The sequence below is a fragment of the Pituophis catenifer genome, unplaced genomic scaffold (assembly GCF_029215685.1).
Source record: "Pituophis catenifer annectens isolate HBS135680 unplaced genomic scaffold, rPitCat1.0.hap2 SCAF_2, whole genome shotgun sequence".
NCBI classification, from domain to species: Eukaryota; Metazoa; Chordata; class Lepidosauria; order Squamata; family Colubridae; genus Pituophis; species Pituophis catenifer.
This window is the reverse complement of record NW_027256882.1, coordinates 126,106,248-126,127,983: the sequence shown is the minus strand read 5'-3', so window position 1 is coordinate 126,127,983 and position 21,736 is coordinate 126,106,248. Positions and strand designations below refer to the sequence as shown.

At 39.2% G+C, this 21,736-nt stretch overlaps 1 protein-coding gene across 2 annotated transcripts in view; it reads right to left on the bottom strand.

Annotated features, from left to right (window-relative positions):
- PMP22 (peripheral myelin protein 22) overlaps positions 1-20,829 on the bottom strand; it is a 30,148-nt gene extending 9,319 nt beyond the window's left edge. Inside the window, exons 1-3 of one of the 2 annotated variants that reach the window (XM_070934523.1) lie at positions 20,713-20,829; positions 17,554-17,654; positions 16,441-16,534 (exon numbers count right to left, since the gene is read on the bottom strand). In XM_070934523.1, the coding sequence (XP_070790624.1) occupies positions 16,441-16,534; positions 17,554-17,631 (172 nt within the window). In that variant the 5' untranslated portion in view covers positions 17,632-17,654; positions 20,713-20,829. Of the gene's footprint in view, positions 1-16,440; positions 16,535-17,553; positions 17,655-19,283; positions 19,410-20,712 lie in introns of those variants that run through there. The other variant, XM_070934524.1, reaches the window with a different exon arrangement.
- Between the last annotated feature and the right edge of the window lie 907 nt (positions 20,830-21,736).

Here is a 21,736-nt window from a genome sequence, read left to right as displayed (position 1 = left end):
AGGGCCTTTGCATACTTCCAGGTTGTGCACCAGTTGCACCCATTCCTAGTCTGGGAGGCTTTGCTCACAATTATTCATGGCCTCCTGACCTCTTGGTCTGTATTACTGCAACACAGTCTACATTAGGCTGCCCTGAAAATTTTTGGAAGCTTCAAATAGTGCAAAATGCAGCTGCACTGGGTAGTAAATTTGACACACGTAAAACCACTACTGTGTGAGTTGCATTGCTTGCCAGTGTGTTCCTGGGTGCAATTCAGGGTTCTGGTTAAAGCTTCTGATGGCTTGGGACCAGATTACCTGAGAAACTGTCTTCTCCCAGTTTTTTACCTGTCCAATTTGGTCCATCAGATTGGGCAAATTACAAATCCCATCAGTTCAGAGATGTCAGCTGCAGGGACTAGGAGATAAGCCTTCTCTTCTGAACTCCCTCTGGAACTTCTCTTTTCAGAAATAAGAATGACTCTGACCCTGATAGCTTTTCGTAAGTCCATGAAGACCTGGTTTTGGGGCCAGATCAAGTATTTTAAGGGTCCTGTTTATTTGGATATATCAACATGTATGGCAGTAGTCCTACTCAGCAACCATATATATTTATTCTGAACTGTTCTAATTGTTTTATTGTTCATTTTTATGATATATTTCACTCACCAGTTGAGATGGGTGGCTATAGAAATTAAATAAATAAAAAGTATTTATTATCCCTACAGCATAGCATTGTATAATATCTGACACAATGAGCTAGACTTATTTTACTGACATTAATACATTGGCACGTAGTTCATTAATTATTGTGGTTATAAATGGCTAACATATTCTAACCATGGTTATACCTGAATAGAATTCTTGTTATCTAAAAATGGCTATCTTTAATTATTTGTAAAAAAATCTTTGTATGTCCAGTTATCTCCACAACCTCTTTTTTTTAAAGGGCTGCCCAATCTTCTTGTGCTTTGTAATCAAAGCTTTGTTTACAGGCTAAAAATAAACATTTTTTACCCGGTATTCTATATTCTCATTTGACATCTAGAAATATTAAAATGAAAAGCAAAGAGACATCCATATTGTAGATCAGTGTTGAATAAGAATAAATCTTTTGTTAGTGATGCTCTTCCCCTTATTTCCAAAACCCACCAACATTCCTATTCTATCATGTTCGACAGACTATAGTAATTAGTTAACAAAACTAATTTTCTGGAAAGTTGGTCCATACAGACACAGAGGATCATGATGATCAAAATTAGAGAGATGATACTGCTTAAATATTTCAGCTCAATCTCATACTTTTTTTTTTTTTAGAAGTAAAGACCAGCTGTGTTTCTGGTGTCCAGATTAAATCTCAATTCCCACACATACAGTATATCTCATGACTCAAGATACTTCAGCGGGATGTCCATCAGAGTATCCTGCCTATTAGAGTTTATGTTGAAACCAATGAAAGCAAATTCCAAATGTGACTAAAGGGCAAACTATGAAGATAAAGAATGTTCTAAGCAGCTTTCATATAAGGAATTTGGAAGTAGTGTTTTTCCTGTTCCATGTCCAGTTTCTCTTCTTGCGCAATAGGATCTCAAGTATCGCAATGGGTATCTCTTTTGGGAAAAATAAAATATTTGCTTTATGGGTAGTCCTTGATTAGAGGCTGATGTGGTATGAAAGTGTCTGTGAGAGAGAGATCAGGGAGATTTCTTGAGAAGATGAAAAAGTTCTGAAATGCAACACCAGGAGAAAGCTATGAAAAATGTTACATTTCATAGTATTAATTCATTAAAGAGCCTTTGTAGTACAGTGGTCTAAAGCACCCTGTTATTAAGACCAGCTGCCTGCAATTACTGCAGGTTCAAATCTCGCCAGGCTCAAGGTTGACTCAGCCTTCCATCCTTTCTAAGGTAGGTAAATTGAGGACCCAGTTGTGGGGGCAATAAGATGACTTTGTATAAATATACAAAAGGATGAAGGCTATTGCTTAGCACATTGTAAGCCACCCTGAGTCTCCGGAGAAGGGCAGCATATAAATCAAATAAAAAAAAATAGTGTGGGAATTATTTTTCCATTATATGATCCCACATAACCAGAGAGTTATGTATGGGTGGGAAAATTTTATGGGCTACACCTGCAACCAACACTTTTAGTTGCCTGCACACTTATGTTAACTTGTCCGATCCTAGGTCCGCAAATGAATCCCACAGGAGACAAACTAAGCAGAAAAGTTCTTGCTATTGATTTACATAAATATAAGAATTGTGCCTATTTTAAAGGAGAAACTAAATGGAATGCATTGAGAGAGGCATTCCACTGGATGCCAAACACTTGAAAGGGTTTAATATCTTCTTTTCTAAAATAACTCATTGCTGTTGTGGATAAATGAAAGTACACGGTGTACGTGTTACTTCAGGCCCTTCAACAAATGAGCTCCTAAGAATGTAACTCTTAGCCATTAAGAGTTGTTAAAATGTCACTGGAGTAATACATTAAAAAAAAACATTTTCTGTATCTGGTAATTTCCAGATATGTTGAATTCTCATAATTACCAACCAGTGTATCTTCTAAGCATTTGGCTATGGATTACAGAGGCTAAAGTCCATATTTGGAGAATGCTAATTTGCAAGCTGCTAATTCTAACAATTTGCTCTTTCCCCCCCACTTAAAAATGACAAGAATGGAGGGGAACATCTATATTAATGCATAGAATTAGCATGCAGTAAATTATAATTTTATTTCTTAACAACTATACAATAAAGATGGGAAACAACTGAAACGTCTCAAAACTCTAGCTGGCATGGAAATGAACATTGACCAAACTCGACACAAGACTCAGTTTAATGTAGCATTATATAAGGAAATTGCATCTACAATAATAAGCACTAACAATTCCACCAATTTTATTGAACAGCTAGTGTAACATCACTTGAAACATACGCTTGAAATGAATTAGTCATCTAATTCAACACTGAGCATGTGTCAGGCTTATGGGTCCTTGTTTTGTTTAGATCCCAGAGGCCTATTTGAAACACACAAAACCAACGGCTGAAGAGAAAGTCATAGAGTAACTCATAAGCATTGCCAAATTATTGCCTATTATTGTGCCATCTGCCCATGCAATAAAAGAACTACAGATCAGAGGTTGTAAAACTAAAGTCAACACTGTACATACTGCAGAACTGCACAAAAACTTAGAAAAAGGTGTCTGGTTTGTACAGAATGTTAAGCTTAGCATTTTTATACTACTGGGAATCAATAATCAGGAACTCTTAAGAGATGCATTGCCTATCACAGACGGATTGATTAATACACACCTAATTTTGACCCACCCGGATCTATTTATTTTGTATTTTATGCATGTAAACTCTTGACTTCAATATTACTTTTGCCAGTCCCCATTCCTTTAAAAATGGTTTGAAGGTGCTCTACAACCGTTTTCTTTTCTCTTGCCTTAGAACCTTGAAAATCAGGGTTAAAAATTAAAAATCACTCTGATGTGCAGTAACAAAAAAAATATAACTAAAATCATTCTTCATAAAAAAGTAAAGAACAGTGCTTGCACTTTCTCATCTTCATCTGTAGTTTAAGATATGTTCTTTGATTGCTCGTGTGCAGAAAGATCCCAGAGGGGTCCAATGAAGTAGCTGAAAAGATGTCAAGCCATCTTTTCCCTTGGTAGGCCTTTAAGCGAGGAATTGAGTTAAGATAAGAATACTTGCAAACATGAAAATAAACTTGTCTACTAATTCTACAGAGCTGAAGAATTAAAAAAAGAAAAAAATCAGCTGTAGTAATTATAGCAGTGTGACAAACCATGTGATCCAAAATAAAGGAAACTTTTCTACCAATCTGGAATGGGAGAAGACAGAACATCTGCATAAAAGAACTATATCAAAAGACACACTGATAAGATCAAACAAAATGTAGTTGAAATATTTAAATATTCACGTTAATGGCAATTTTTACAGTCTTTCTTTCTAGTTACTTGTTTCCAGTTGAAAATAATTTTGCTAAATTATTCAGAATGAGTTGAGATGGCACAGTTTGACTAGGACTATTTCTTAATTGTAAATCGAAATGTGTATTTAAGACTACAGTCCCCCCCCCATTTATGAAATATCCTTATTATTAATTTGCAACCTGTCAGGTCTTCCAAGCTGAAAATAAGAAAAAAAAATAGGTGTTTTTCTCAAATTACTGTCAATTTAGAGAAATCCCACTAAAGAAAGAGTTTTCGATCATCAGATTCACCTGTATTGGATCACAGAAGTTCAGCAGTATTTCCTACAAAGGCTGACCATGTGCCAATGGAGAATCTATAAAGCAGGACAGCCTCTTGTTTGCATGGCATGATGACTGGCATCTGAAAACAGACTGTTCGCTTTTCACTGAATTTATCTGTAACTTTTTTAAAACTTATGAAACATCAATTTTTAAAAATTCCAGAACAGAATTGTACACTGTCTTTTCCAGGTGTGTATCACACCCCTTACTTCTCTAAAGGCACCATAGAAATGATCTACATCTTTTTTCCCCCTTGTGATTGCCTAAAGCATGTGACTTTTTATAGCATACACACTTATCAATCTATCCACCATAAATCTCAATCTTCCTTCCTGATCAATCACAATATAAAGATTTCTCTGAATTTGTATATTTTGTAGGCCATTTTAAAGTCTCTTTTCCACTTCTAATGTATACAATTAAAGTAAAATAGAAAAATTATCAAAATATGAGAAAGAAAATTACAGGAAACTGAAAATATCTAATATGGAGAAATAATTAGAGATTTGTCAAGCGATAGCAGGAGGCTGACCTTGTCTGGACTCCCAAGCAAAGCAAGGCTAGGTTTGGTTTTGACTTGAATGAGAATTTCAGGGCTGTAGACTAGAGTGGGAAGTGGGGGGGGACATCCTGAAAGGAGGCAATGGGCAAACCACATTTATGCTGCTGCCAAAAGTCAATGCATATTCACATAAGTCACTAGGAGTTAAGCCTAATTCATGGGTTCATTACTTACTTTCTATATTAAGAGGGAAGGGAGGAGACAGAGAAAACAGATCAGTTCATACATGATATTTATACCATCTTCTTCAGCTTCCAAAAACACATAATATGGCCTTCTGCATATCTTATACACCAACCCAAAATCATCAGATAAAAGGTCAGACAAACCAACATGTACAACCTACAGTCTGTGAAAAGCATTCCACCTCCCACCTTCCTGCTGAATTTCTCAGGTTTTTTAGTATTTTTGCTTCCAAACAGATTAAGCGGGGTGGGGGGTGGAATCTAGTACTTTGTAAAGGTTATGACAGAACTGACTTAAACTCCACTGGAACTTGAACCAAGCACTTCATGTAGAAAGCTTGAAAATATGAAGAGTTGAAACAGTTTGGTATGAAGAAATAAGACGAAATACCCACCAGCTGTGTGAGAAATGGGTCAATTACAGAAAGCACTTGGTTATAGGTATTGCGACTCAAGGTGGTGAAATAGTTTCCTGAATCGAAAGGGGAAATTCCTTTCCTATATTGTATGTTTAAATGAAATAAATGAAACAGGTGCCAAACTTAACAATATTATATTCTCGATAAACTAGCATGCCTTACTATTCTCTACTTGTGCAAAGTAGTCTAGTGCCACAGAGGTGAATGAGAACGGATGCTGAACAATGTAAATATGGAACTTTCCTTTTTAGATCCACATTTCCAGCATAAGGGCTTTTGTTCCTTTGTTGTTTTACGAGTTAAAGAAACAAAAATAGGATTCTTTCTCAACACTTATGCAATGAAACAGAAGTGCTATCTTCTTGTTCCATTTATCACCATGGAGTAACAGGCTCTAAATTGTCACCCATGTTGAAGACATTACTTGCTGGAAAGTACAAAGCCATTTTTTTCACAAGAGAGGGAGGGAAAAAAGAATGACAAAGAATGCAGTTTGATGTTTTTCCTTGTCAACTATGCTACAGTGTATGCCTATGAATGCAAATAATCTTAGCTTACAAAATTCAATAGGAGAGATACTGCTGCCACACATCTACATGGTCCACTCGCTTAATCAATTTTCTGCTAACAGCCTTTGCAAATGAGGTGCTTCCTAACATCTTGGTCTATAGCTCCCATCCTCCTCTGTCCTCATGATTTGCAAACAATAGGGTCCACTTTGTGAGGGTGTTATATTTAGAAATGCTACCTCCCTAGAAATGACAAATATTCCAAGAAAAAGGGGATCTGGAGGAGAAGCTTCGCATTTCGACATCTTCCTCAAAGGTTTCTCTAACCGTTCCTTAAGAAACTGCAAAATCACTCACTGAAGTCTTGTGGTTGCAATAGTCCTTTTTAAAGATTATATTATTATATTTATTTGTTGTATACTTTTAAGAAGGAGCAATACAAAACATACAAGCAACCAATCAATGCCAATAACTGCAATATTTTATAACCCTGGCAATTTTATTTTATTATTTTTGTTCCTGGCCTGCAGAATGTAAGCAAACAAATTTTTTGTCACATGTACCTCCCAAAATGGGGGAAAATTCTGCTCGGTTTTTGTTTGGAGTGGCTTTATTTAAAATGTTTTGAGACTGCCTTTTAGCGTAGATAATATTTTCAAATGAAACAATGGTAAAACAGAAGCAAATAGTAAGGATCAGAATAAAAGCAGGTGACAATAATTAAAAAGCCCTTCTAGCTCTTAAAGAAAAAAAAAAAAACCACCCACACCACAAAGCCACTTCTGTCAAAAGAATGCATGGAAATTAAGTAGATCCAGAGAAGTCGCTAAAAACTGTAATGACAGCATTTTAAAAACTTAATTTGTTTTTTTTTTAAACAAAACCCTGCCACTTAAGTGTATTGTGATTATGCAATTATATTTATCTGTTGAAAACTACCTATGCAACTTTTTTAGAACCCTTCCAACATGACAAAGACTAAAGATTTGATACACACTGGAGAGTGGCCTTGGACAGTGATGGAATAAGAGGGAAAACACTAGTTAATGCTGATACAGCTAAGGAATTTTTAAGTCTGTTTCACTCATGCCCAGCAGATAAGAGGAAGGCAATATCATGGCTATAGTGCAAAAAGATAAATCACATGATTGCTAGGTGCAAGGATGACATGGCAATAAACTAAATCTACCCTTGCTTGATCAAAGTTATGCATATTCATCTTGGCTCTAGGCAGCTACAAGTATCTAATATCACTACTAGCTGCAATGGGTTCCAATGTGCTTCCAAGTGTAATTCAAAGTGCTGGATGTCACCTTTAAAGCTTTTCATGACTTGGGAATGGTCCAATTGAGGGACTCTCTCTCCCCAGTTGTTTCTACTCAACTGAACTGATCAGGGAGGATGGATGTACTTTGGGTCCTGTCAGCTAAGGAATGCTGGTTGGTTAGGCCTAGAAAATATGCCTTTTCTGCCATGGCACCTGTTCTGTGGAACATTCTCCCTCCAGAAATCAGGCAGAAATCATGCTGGCTTTTTGTAAGTCCTTAAAGACATGATTCTGTGCGCAGGCCTGGAGCATTGAGGGTGTCCAAGAACCTTTTTCTCGGTTATTTTTTTAGTGATTATATGATTTTTCTGTCACTATGAATTTTAGTTTTGTATTATTGTAATTTTTTGTTGTTTTAATTTTGTTTGCCATCTAGAGGCACTTGTTGAGATTGGTGGTCAAACAAATTTTAAAAAAAAAATCTGGTGGCCACTGATGACTTCATTTCTTCACGAATTTGATTCACCATCCTTTAAAATTGCCTGGGCCAGTGACCATCATCTCATTGGAAACAATAAGCTGCTTAATTTACTTGTGCTTTTGACGAACAGTTTTTATTTAATTCCTCCTTCTACATAAACATTTAAACTAAACAACTAGTTTCCCCCACCCAACTCTTCCCTGCAAAACTCCAGCTAAGCAGAGGAAGACAGGGCAGCCAGAATTGGATTCTAGAGCTCTTCTTGCAGCAATGACCATCCAATAGGTAGCAATTCAACAGAAGATACCACACAGAGAAAGATCCAGTAACTCCACCAGCACTATCAGTACTGGGTAGAAAGCAGAGGCTTCTTATGAATATGGAAAAAACGAATGACTGGTCTACACATTAGTACGGCACTCCAGTGAACAGACTGAGCCAAGAACAAGTAATGTGAATATAGACTAATGTGTAAAGAACAATACAAGTCAAGATCTTTTTAAACTATATGCTGACCAGAGTCACCGCAAGTGGGACAGCCTATAAATTTGATTTACAAAGAAGTGAACAAAGAAATATGCAGCATCATAAATAGTTGCCTCTCCAATGATTCCTGTACAAGGAAAAGCATCACCATCTCAATTTCTGCATATATGGCTCCTACTACATGCATAGAAGCAATAGGAAAATTGGCAACTTCAAGATCTTTCAGAAATAAGACTTTACATTTTCAAATATCAAAACTTTAATTCCATGAAAAACAAGCCTTGTTGTATATCAAGGATGCAATGGTGAGAAAAGAGGAGGGGAACAGAAGGACAAAACTCATTTCAATATTGGCCATCCTTGGATCCAGTTGTATTAGGCAACTTTGATCCAATCACCAACCTTCCTTTTTGGGCTTGCAGCTTCAGAGTGCCTTGAACGAAGTGGATTATCTGCACCCTTTTCAGTCTGGGTTCAGGCTGGAGTAGAGCACTAAAAGAGAATTGATCATGCTGGCTGATGAGCTTTAAAAGGTTCAAGATAGGGTACTGCAACTCTCCTACTTCTCTCAACAGTTTCTATATCACCATCCATTGTATCCTCCTGGACCAGCTCCAGAGGTTGAGTGTGGGAAGCACCATTTTGTGGTGGTTCTCCTTTCTCTAGTTGGTGTTGGTAGGCAAGAAGAGATTGAACTCTAGTCTCCTGCAATGTGGGTTGCATAAGAACTCGTGTCCCACTCCTCTTTAACCTCTTCATGAGACCGCTGGGCATGGTCATCCAGTGGCATAGGGCGTGGTTTTCTATGCCCACCAGCGCAAGTGAAGCTGATCTAGGTTCCGCCCAGGGGTCTGGTGAGTTTTTATCTTTTGATTCTGGATGGGGTTGCATTCTTTTGGACTGAGTTGGTACCCAGTTTGGGAGTACTCCTGGATTCATGGCTTCTGCTTGATTGATAAGTGGAAACTCTGGTTGGCGGAGGGGGTGGGGCTTGCACAGATTCATCTAGTGTACCAAATATACCCTTTTCTGGACCAGGAAGCCTTGCTCATGGTCACTCATGCCTTAATTACTTCCCCTTTGGATTACTGCAATGCGCTTTACATGGAGCTGCCTTTGAAGACTACTCGGAAGTTCCAGCTGGTCCTGAATGCAACAGCACACACAGTATTGGGTGTTCACAGGTTCATCCATGTTATACCTCTATTGTGCAAGCTGTACTGGCTCCCAGTTTCCTCTCACATGCAATTCAAGGTGCTGGTTATCACCTTTAAATCCCTACACGGCACCGGATAATCCTACATGGTTATTTGCAGGACTGCATTTCTGCTTGTCCCACTGGATCAGATAAAATAGGCATGCTCCAGAGCTCTTCCCTGAAATCCTGTCACTTAGTGGGACTTTGGAAGCATGCCTTTTCCTTGGTTGCTCCTGCCCTATGGAACATCCCCTCCCCAAGATATTCAGAAGTCCCCCACCATTTTAGCCTTTGGAAGACCATAAAGACCTGGCTGTTTACCAAAAAGCTAAGCTGGGCGGGGCGGGACAGGATGAATGGGATGAGCATAATTGGAGCATGCTGTGAGCTATCCTAAGGGGATGATTGAAGCACAGGGTTTTGGTGTGATCATTTTACCATTTTATTCTTTTATAGTTACTGTACTGGTTTTATAGTCGTTGTGAGTTTCTCAGAGTTGTTAAAGATGGGCAGTCAAAAAAATCTTTTAAATAAATAAATAAGATACGTCATCTGAAAAATGGTATCTGGCCTTGACCATGAGCTCATTATTCCAGGCATCCTTTGACTTTATGCCACTACTTTCAATGGTGCTGCTTCAACAGAAAAACTAACCAGTAATCCTTTGATATACAAGTGGGATACCGTCCTAAATTCCTGAGATAAGTCTTAATGAAGAATGCCTGGCAAGGCAAGCTGAAACTATGATGAGTGCAACATTTGAACTGACAATTGTAATAAATTTATTTATTAATTTATTTATTTGCCAGCTATCTTGTGGCTCAGGCAACTCTTGGGTGTCAAATAACTGACCACTTAAACTGAAGAATGAATTTGTACCGAAATCAAACAGACATGTTCCAGACAAGATGATACTGCTAGATGACATTGTTAAAAAAAAAAAGTCTGAATGCAAAAGTTATATGTTTTTTTTTGCCAATGTAAAAATGGGTGCCTAAATAATAAACAAATAAACATACATAAATGCTACTGTAGTGTCTGATTATTCAGGAAATAACCACATCTTTGCCACTGTTACTGAATAAAACATTTCAGCAGATGGCAAAATCTAGCAGAGAATCTGAGAGCTGTAACTGGATATCTTGAAAGAACTCAACTTGAGAGTTTTCTTTAAACACTGAGCATATAGTATAATATGAATATATGAATTAGATTTAGAATTTATATTACATATACTGCTCTGGCAAACTGCACTGTTACCTTAAATTCTTTCACCATCTTTGAGAGCCATCATTTCTAAGAAGGATGGCCACAATCAAACACTCCATTTGTACCAAAAAGAAAAAAGAAAACAGCATTATTTAAGAGGAAAATTGGTGAATTATGCTAGGTAAACATAAAGCAGGTATTAATCATATACTCTGTTATATGGCTAGTAATTCAAGCAGGCATATATCTGCAAAGATATTAATTCTAGAGCTAGCTTGCGGTAGTAGTTAAGACACTAAAGATTAAAACAGGTAGAAAATGGAACTCTAGCCCTGACTTAGGCTCAAAGCCTGGGAGATTTGGGGCTAGTCGTTCTCTCAGCCCTGAGTAGGAGGCAACATGACAAACCACTGAAAAATCTTGCCAAGAAAACTGCAGAGCCTAATCCAAGCAGTCACCAGAAGTCAATACTGACTAAAGGCACATGCATGCATGTACCCTCCCACATCATTCTACTAAGCTCCTGAGCAAACCTTGCCAATTAAAATAAGATGTAGTTGGGGAAAGTATGGTGACACACTTCCTGTACCTCGCAATGACATTATTCACTGGTGGTATTAATATTTACGGAGCTATTGAACAGCATCAGCACCCAATTCAACTGTATGAATTTTACAAGTAAGGGTAATTTTTAAAAAGATACTTCATTCCCTTTCTACCCCTGTAAACACAGACAATGGCTTTAAAAGGTTTGATTTTTGATTGCAGCAAATAAAATTAAAAATTAGCATTTTATTTGAAAAGCAGATAAGGCTATCGAAGATACAGTCCTTAGTTTTTCAGCAAAAATCTGAGTGACCAGGTCTACTGCATGAAGGCTTACAGAAAAGAACCCAAAGAAATTTCAAAGTTTCAAAACTGAACTACATACACGGCTATAGCCATTGGACAGCTTCTCTTCAAAAACTAGAAGCAAACTTCTATAATTGAGGACATCTAAAGGATTAATCATGGCATCCATTTACAATGCATAAAATCTTTCTTTACAGATCCATAGAAGAAATAGAAATTTTCAGGTAGGAATATCTATTACCTGATGTCAGCTAGGAACATAGAACATAATTTATATTCAGAATAAGGATAAGGAGGCCTATAACAAAGAAGGTCTGGATGGACTACCTTGGTATGTGTTTGCCTAGATGTAGAAAATATGTTGCTCAGCTACATCTCCCAGCAGCCCCAAACCAATAGGGAAAGATATAAAGACTTTAGTTCAGCAACATATGGAACCACACAAGTTTCCCATTCTTGGTATGTAAGGTTTGGCAGTGAGTGTATTGGGAGGAGGCACAGGAGCCAAAAGAAGGGGTTGTAAGAACATGGCATTGCATATGGCTCCCCCTTTCTTGTCTCAATCCATTCTATCCCGAGGTAAACAATACAAGTATCCAAATTAAAAATGCAAATATTTCCTGGTGGTTGTCCTTTGGGATATATCCTGCACATTTGCAAAATATTGAATATTCTCCCTTGTGTAGGTTTCTGTTACTAAGAGCAAAACATTATTTCATCTTTCTCAGCTGTGCAAACAGTATTACCCCTCCCCTCAATTTGGAGGGCTCGTTAAATATAAATAGGTTGGAGGGCTCATTTAATATACTGTAAATAGGTTTTATTTGAAAATAAAAGGTGCCCACTATACCAATGACTTCAAAATCCATAGTCCTCATACATTTAAGATGCACAAAAATGAATGCTGATTAGAAACTTTCAGATTTAGCATGTAAAACCACTACACTGTTACACAGATGTGTCCAGGTACTTGCATACTCATCTCCTACTATTAGGGGATAACAGATATCTTTTCCATTCACTCCTGAGAGGAGCACTGATCACTGCTGCTTTCAGTGAACATTGAAGCTGAACTGGGAACATTACAGAATATCCCAACCTTACCAGACAAAATATTGATTATGGAATAAATAATTTGGAATATGTAGAAACACACACTTGCCAGTTGTCTACAACTCATTGAATCGGGCTATCTGAATGAGTTGGAAACAGATGCTGTGTTTGTAGGCCTGCATATTCTGAACCACTGAGTCGAAAGCATTAGACAGCCTATCAGCTATTCATTTTACCTGTGTGGGCCTGCAATTAAAAAAAATAGACTGAGCAGAGTAATCCGCCAATTCAATATGCTCATGCTGACATTCACTACTATGGATCCAAGGATTTAGAAAGAGATGCTGCCCTTGACAATGGGACTCAGTTAATGGGGACATTAAAAAATGTTGTTTTGCCCCACTGTATCATTGTTAAATACTAAATTATTGTCCTACACAGCAGCTTTCTCCATTGCTGCATTCTAATGATGCATCAGATCAGCTCTTCTCGGAATAAGCAGCCAACAAGATCAATGTCCATATTGTGGGAGCACTATTGAACTGAAGTCCAATACAACAAGCTGGGGGAGGCTATTAAACGTGAACATTACTTTGCTGCAAGATGCTGCATAGTTTTCTGCTGAGAATTATCACAATTCCGAAACACTTTATTCTAAGAGCTTGTCTGAATTCTCCTACATGTGGGAATCCATGTCCAAGCTACAAATGCTTCTTGAACTCCTTTCTTGCATTTATCTCATAATTCTAGCCCAGTTCAGTAAGTGGGCAAAAGACTAGGGCAAACTGAAATAGAAGCAAAAGGTGGACCACCACTATTTTGTCTGCAATTTTATATCTCTTTCATAGTCCAGCTGTTTTTAATATCCAATATTAAGCTTTTGTTTTTTTGATGTCTAGTATCATATTAAAGGGATTCTAGGCTAGTGATCTCAGAAAGAAATTCTAATATATTTCAACTTCCACAATTTAGAACTAAAGTCACATGATCCCTCACAATTGCTCTGATTGGCTAGGAAAGAACTTATCTGATGTCTCCAGCTCCTGTTAAAATGTACTAAAAGTAACCAAAGTTGTAGCAATTTCCATTATTCCTGCTTGCATGACTTGGAGTTTCAGGAACCGCAAAAATAATAACCACAGGATACATTCAAAATAATTAATTCATTTCCAAATATTTTCACAGGCTCAGTGTTTTAAAATGTAAAGAAAGTTCCTGCATTTTCAAAGGAAGGAAACATTATGGTTTCATTCCAGTATATTGTTGCAATTTAGTATTTCTTTTGAACTGAGAACAAACTAGCATAGATATCAAACTACTTACAATTCATCTCCCTGAATATTGTCCCAGAGGGATTATTTAAAAAAAAAAAAGTTGCAAGAAATATCAATCTACACTTGGTGATTGTAATTGGGGGGGGGAGTTGCTTTTCCTCTTTAGCATCAAAAAGTCTACTTATCCTATGGGGGAGACTTAGAAGTATTTATTTCCTTTCCTCTTGGGGTTGTGTAATTGAGAAGACAGTTTTTCCAATTAGGAAAAAAGAACATCAAAAAAATATAAGCGTTCCTCCTACTCCTCCCTCCCAGTGGTGGTAACTTTGGCTGCAGCTTCTCTGAATAAAATAAAAAACAAAAAGCATCTACCTAAAGCAACAATTCGGAGATTCAAATAACTCAGGCTCACATTAAATTTGCAACAAAGATTCTGATGCTCCTTGAGAGGAAACTGAAAGAATATCCTAATTGAGAAATACTGAAACAATATTACCAACTGAGTAGCATAGTGGCCAAGAAATATTGTACAAAAACCGATGCTGGATAGAGTATATAGCTGTTGGGAGAATAACCACCTATAGCCAATGAATTATCTGTAGACAGCAAATTAAAAGATTCAGATTGGAGTGTTATTTCCTTTTATGAGAAAAGCTGTTACCATAATAACCCTTCATTCCCTAGGTTTAAAATGCTATTGGGATGGGGGGTGGGTGGGAATGTAAGAATGCTTTTATTTTATGTAATTAATGCATTAATGTGCAGAAAAGAACTTTTACACTTAGGCAAGAAAAACCAAAGGTACAAGTACATATTAGATGAAACCTGGTTCAAAAACAATAACTATGAGATGGACCTTGGAGTGCTAGTAGATGATCACTTATCAGTAAATATGAGCCAGCAATATGTGGCAGCAGCCAAAGAAGCTAATACAATCCCTGGTTATATAAACAGAGGCATAGAATCAAAATCATGTGAAGTATTAGTACCACTTTATAAAGCCTGGAATACTGCATCCAGTTTTGGTCACCACATTACAAAAAAGATGTTGAGAGTTTGGACAAAGTGCAAAGAAGAGCAACTAAGATGATTAAAGACCTGGAGACAAAAACATATGAAGAACAGTTGCAGGATTTGGGTTTGGCTAGTCTAAAGAAAAGAAGGACTAGGGAGAACATGATAGGACTATTCCAGTGTTTGAGAGGTTGCCACAAAGAGGAGGGGGTCAACTTATTTTTCAGAGCACCAGAGGGCAGAATAAGAAACAATGGATGGAAACTAATCAAGGGGAGAAGCAACCTGGAATTAAGGAGAAACTTCCTAACAGTGAGAACAATTAACCAGTGGAACAGCTTGCCTTCAGAAGTTGTAGGTACTTCATTACTGGAGGGTTTTAAGAAGAGATTGTCCAAAATAGGATCTCCTGGTTGAGCGGGGGTTGGACTAGAAGACATCAAAAGTCCCTTCCAGCTCTATTCTGATTGGTTATCCCATATCACACAGTTGCAAGTTACAACACTCAAAGAGTGTGTTGGCCAAAACCATGTCTACTTAATTCAATGGTCCACAATGCCCTTTCAAACACCCTTAGAAAACTCATCACAGGGTCTTATGGAAAATAAGCCATGCTCTTGATTGGGAAGCAAAATGGGAAAACCCAAATAAGACAAAATCAAAGGACTTCCTAGCTACACAGAAGATGAATTTTCAAAATAAAAGGCAACTAAATGGCTTGACAAGGACCTATAACCAAAATACTGAGGCTGGTGACAGCAGAAGGGAATCCATAATCAGCAGCAACAGATATTAACAAACTATATACAGGGATTTTAACAAAGATTTAATCAAACAGTCAAAGACCAACCTGGAAGAAAACTCATTCATGTATTTCATGATTTCCCTTAATGTGGGCCCAGTTTTATCATTATTACACATGTCTACAGTACATCTTACACATTTATTCAAAAGTCCCAATTTCTGCAGTGGAATTTACCTTTAAATAAGCAAGCATAGGATTGCAGCCTTAGTGACCCTAACATGTATTCATGTATATAACACCACTGTCTTTGGAATATCTCTGCCTATAAATATCTGTTCATAGATTAAAAACCATGGTTTAGCATAACAGAAGATAATATTTAGGCTGGGTGTATATACAGGTGTTACGGTATCGATTCATTATTGCATATTCCAAAGGTTAAAGAAATATCCAATTTTGTGGCTAGATTAAGGAAGCAGGACAGAGTCAATATTCTACACAAAAAGTATTAAGAATCAATCATTACTAGATTAACCACTCACTTCATGCAGAATGCTTTATTTGATGGACAAACCAAGCACATACGAGTAGCACCCATTTTCTTAATAGACATCTGACAGTCAATTTAGTACAAAATGGGAAGAAACAATGCAAATTATATATTCATTCAGAAATGGAGCTAAGTATCTAGATAGTATTAATGAGCCAGGGTTGTCTAAAAGTCTGGTAAGAAATTGGGGAAACAGGGTACACATGCAAGCAGCAGATAGTTGGCAGTGAGAAAAGTGGGTATACATCGTGAAATCCTGTCTAAACTGCTTCCAGGATTAGCAGGTCACGCTGTTTCAAAGATAATATTGGAGTAAAAAAAAGAGATGAAAGAGACTATTTTAAAAGAAAGCCACGCCCATCAAAAATCTCACCATTTGTGGATGATGATGTGCAACGAAATGGAGACACAGGAATGGTGCAGTTCAGCCAAAGGTCTGCCCTGTGTCCGTTCCCAACGAGCCATTGCTGAAAAAGAAGGAGTGGTTTATTCAGAGATGAACAGTTTGGAAGGGGGTAGGACTTAAATGTTATCTTCCACGTTAAGGAAGTTAAGCCAATCAAGATTGCTTAAGGAATGAAAGCAATTAAAAAGACCCTCTGATCTATGCCTCGGCAAAGGCTTCTTTCCAACAGTGAGTGTAGAAATACATATTCCTTCTTTACATTGACTGAAAGGAGAAAGACCTTTATTCATGCTTTGATTCCTTCGGCTGCATTACAAACAGCCTTCAAAAAAAGGCAAAAAACAAAGTCAAGTATCTCATTCTTTTAAAATCTTTGCCAAATTTCACAGGAGGAAGTTTTATTCACTTCAACCTTCTTTTCCCAATCACAGAGCACCAAGAATGGTTCTGGAACAGAATACCAATAAAACACATGGCAGCTAATACAATCAGCTATCTTGGAGACCTGGCAATCTGCAGTGCCAGGACTAGAAAATCTACAGTTCCTCCAGATGTTGCTCAACAACTATCCCAGCATATTTCACATCAGCCATGGAAACTGGAACTGCTGGAAATTGTCATTCAGTAACATTTGGAAGGCCACTAGTTCCTATCCCTTTAAAAAAACATAAAATTGTGGCTGTTAGCCACTTTCAATAGTCTGGAAATTTTTCTGTGGTTACTCAGTAAGAGGAAATTTTTCCTTAACCATTCCCAGTGCAGAGACCGACTCACATTTAATAGGCCTTTATGCTTAAAATTTTGGTTTCTATTTTATTTAGCTAACAGATTCCCCCAAAGGCTAATATATTCTCTGATACCTGTAAATACTATAGTTAGTATAGCAAAAGTTATGAGAATACCAATGACTCTTGTTGTGTTTGCATTATAATTTTACATTAAAAATTTAAAATAATAAAAAGGTAAGTTTAAAACTATTTTAATAGATGGAGCTGATATATTTCATAAGGAAGCAATGATTTAATTGCACAATGGAGCACTAGGTGCAGGCAATAAAAACAGGCAGGATAGTTTACTTACACTGACAATTGTAGAAACGAAGAGAAGAACAAGCACCGAGATATGGAGCACAATGATTCCCAACAACAAAAGGAGCATTTTGGCAAAAGTGTTCAGTAGATCTGGAAAGGGGGAAAATACCTTTTAAGCAGAGGTGAAAATGTTTACTCATGGATGAGGTTAGGCAAACCTGAATTTAAGAAATGAACAGCAGAGGGTGCCTCTGAGACAGAACATAGCAATGTTTTAAGGCTTGGTTTATGATCACTTAAAGAAATTCACCAAATGTGTTTTTGTTTTATGCAGAATGAAGCTAAGAATATGCATGAAAGTGGGAGAGTTTCCAATTCTTAACTAGGGGTTTTAAGTATAAAACATAATTTTGTGTGTCTGAATGTGATTGTTTGGAGAAGTAAAGGCTAAGATTTGAAATCATTTGAATTTGGGGAGGGACAGGGTTTGGGTACTTTCACTGCAACCACATGGTAACTACCTTAACAGTTGCAGAAACTGCAAGAAAAAGGATGTTGCATTCTCTACCAAACAATCCATAAAATACACATCTTGAATAACTTTTCTTCCCCAATCAGATTCCCTTTTTTCTTTCCTCCACTTTGGAAAAGTTATGTTTATGCCTGGCGTACTGAGTCTAAATGCCATAACATTCCTCAAAGTTTCCCTCCAGCCTACAGGAGAGCTCTCCTCCGAAGAGAGACGGCAGACAAAAATCTCTTTTCTGAGGGTGCAACTTGAATCGTGTTAAATGTCTAAAAGTAGGAAAACAGTGCCATGCTTGGACTAGACCTCGGAGACTGGCTGAGGTAGTTTAGGAGGCGGGGAATGGAAACAGTTATGCCACAAAGTCACCACTCTTTTTTGAATCATCGGCATCTGCAAACCAATAAACCGCCAATCCCTCAAATTCACAGCCCAGCTATAGATAATAAAATAAACCGGACAATTATGGGGGGGAGGGTGGAGAAAGAGATTTTTCAAGCTTATATAGTATTGGACAGGATAAAACGAGGGAGGGAGAAACAGATAAAACCCTGAAAGTTTAAAAAAAAAAAGTGACAACTGAGCGGGGTGTTGCTAACGCAGCAAAGAAAATGGGGAACCTGATGACCTTAATCTAGGTGGGAAAAACCTCTCCGTGTATTTAATTACAAACTAGGAAAATGGGAAACCACTACCATACCACCATACACACACACACACACACACACACACACACACACACACACTTCAGTCTACCAATGGACTGCAGGGAGGAACTAAATTCCAGGCAGAGGGAAATGGGGGTAGGAGGTGGGGGCGGAGAGATTTACGTGCTAAAATATTTCAACCCGTTTCTAATTATATCAAGGGCCGGCATGATTTAGAGCGGCTAGTTTTCAAAACGGGAACTGAAGCTTTATATTAAGATCTGAAAAAATCCCGAACCAGAACCAAAAATCCCGAACCAGAGGTCCAGTCAAGCTGAAGAGGGTCTCTCCCGTTCCACACCCGCCCCCCCCTTCACGCTCCTCCCAATGAATGCGCAATTTAGCCCGCTTAAGATGCAGGGAAGGGAGGGAGGAATAATAATAGCAGACGTGGATTTGCCATATCCCTATATTGTACCCCTACAATAAAAGTGCCGGGAGTCTTCGGGGTACTAAGGAGGGCGATTTAGAACAGACACCCCCACCCAGAATGGAGTTCCCTGTCCCATCAGAAGAATTGAGTTGGAAATGAAGCGGCCTACTTACTCCGCTGCAATTCGTTTTAATTTCTGCCAGGTGTTTTTCTGCCGCTCGCTCCCTATCACTGGTGGTGGGAGGGGAGAGAAAGGCGCCCCAAAAGAGGAAAGTCCGAGAAAGCGGCTGCCCGCGTTTTTTCTCGCCGAAGACGAGGGGCGGGAACTCAAAAACGTGTCGCCCTTCAACAGGAAAAACGCCCCACTCACGGCGGGGCGCCTAGCGTTCTGTGTATGTGTAACACGCCGACGGCAGGCTGGCCGTGCCCCAGCTATAAATACTTTCCCCGAGGAGAAGGGGATGAGATAACGGGGCCCTTCTTTATTGCAGGGGCTTGCGGCGCCTACAACCGAGCGGAGGAGAAATACCTCTCCCACAAAACTTGCCTTTCTCTTGCAACTCCCAACCAACTCCCTTTTTTATGGGCCCTAGAAATGAGCCTTCATTCGGGAGAGCGCGAAAAAAGAGGCGAGCCAGGTATAGGTCGCGCGCCTCATCAGGGGCAGGTGCCAGCTTTCCAGGACGGATATTCCTCATTTCAATCCCGGCAAACTCCCTTCCCTTTCCCACACCTGGTCCCACGAAAGCGACTCTCCCTCGCCCCGTTAAAAAGAGAGCAGCACCCCTGCCAGGGCCCCCACCCTCTGCTTTCCATTATCCTCGCCGCCGAGAGAAATCTGGAGGGGAATCATAAGAAGCCTTCGGAAGGATGCGCAAAGAGGGCTTTCTCTGAGGTTGGTGGGGAGTTATTTAGGAGCACAGAGGCGCCAAGGATTGCAGAGAACACGTACCACACCACGTCTCCCAACGGCGTTGGTTACCTATAGTGCGCCTACTTGACACATTCGCTTCACACACACACACACACACACAGAGAGAGAGAGAGAGAGAGAGAGAGCGCCAGATGGGGGGCACAGTACTCCCTTAGAGGGAAACCTTATTACTTCCCTCGTCCCACAGGTGATAGCCGTCGGTCCCGTATCGTGAATGATGCCTCCCTCCACCAGCCCCAAGGCTTTCAAACCGCTCTCTTCCCCTCCCACCTTTTGGCTTCTCCCTGGCCCAGAACCGGGAGGCCTGCGAGGGGTGCGCCTCCCTCCTCGCAAGGTCTCCTACGAAATTGTCCGCCTGCGACTAATTTCTTCGTGCAGAGCCTTCTCTTTCTCTCTCTCGAAGCCTTTCGCACAGCGCTGGTACTGTATAGAAACGGGGCGGGACTAACCCATTGATAACTGTCCAGCGAGTTTCTCTGCTGCCCCCCCCCCCACACCCCCGTCCCAAATAAACGAAGCGGTCGACCCTTGAGCGACTGATTTCGATTAAAAAAAAAAAAACAGGCTCGTGTGATGTTCCCGAAAAACTTCGACTCCCGAGAGGCGAACCTGTAGAAAAGTTGAGTGAAGATAATAATAACTCCCGTCCTCGCCGTGTGTTGACTTACCAAGGCTGAAAAACCGCGCGCTTCCTTTGCAGCAGTATTCCCTCAAACAAGAGGACCCGGTGGTTTAAACTCCAGGAACCGAGTCCCGCCTAGCCAAAGCCGTCGCAAACCACTCCGGTGTATATCAGCGAATGGGACAAGCCCCAGCTGTTTGCAATCCCTTTACTGCTAGCGCAGATCTCGTGCTTACTCGGTTTATTCGGCCCCCGTTCCAACGCCCAGATATGTCATGGTGGCCTGAGAGAGAACACCCTGAACTATTTAAAGGGGCAGCGCCTCTATCTTTATCCCCCAGCAAGGAACACAGCAAGCACGCAGAACTTAAGGGGGGGGGGGGAGAGAGAGCGAAGCATTACTCCGCGAGGGTGTGGCTTTTTGAGGACTCTTCCCCCTCCCCCGCACGACGGAAAAGGCACGTGAACTATCAAAAGCGATAGATAGGGGTCGGGTTCGTAATATCCCTGGCAGCTGTCACTCAAATACCAACGCGAGGGGGAAGACCCTATAGTGCAGTATCGTATCTGGGGATTCAGTGGGAAAGATAATGGAAACCCTACAGTTGGTTTCCCTCCTCTGTTCAAAGACAGCTTAGTTAAAAGTATTAAAGAGACCCTCTTTAGAAACTTTTTAAATCCTACTACTGTGTTTCCCACATTTGAAACAACCACCAAACTCTGGACTTCGAATGCTGTGCCTTCTTTAATATATGGGTTTTATTTTTCTGGATTTGTGTTTCTTTTTTACACTCTGTTTAAGCATTTTGGAGGAATTCTTGAACAAGTGGTTGACTGACTGTGACTCTCCCATATTTATTTATACGTCATATTTGTATTGCCATGGATCTCACAGAAAAGTGACACTTGGTGGTGGCATGATAAAAATCATAAAATCGAAATATTGAAACAAGTTTAGTTAAAGATCCCTATACATATTAAAAGCAAGGCAGTAGAGAAAAATAGATGTTAAAAACAATGCAGCCATCTTATTAGACCACTGTGAGATCTCCAAGCCTGCTGATACAGCC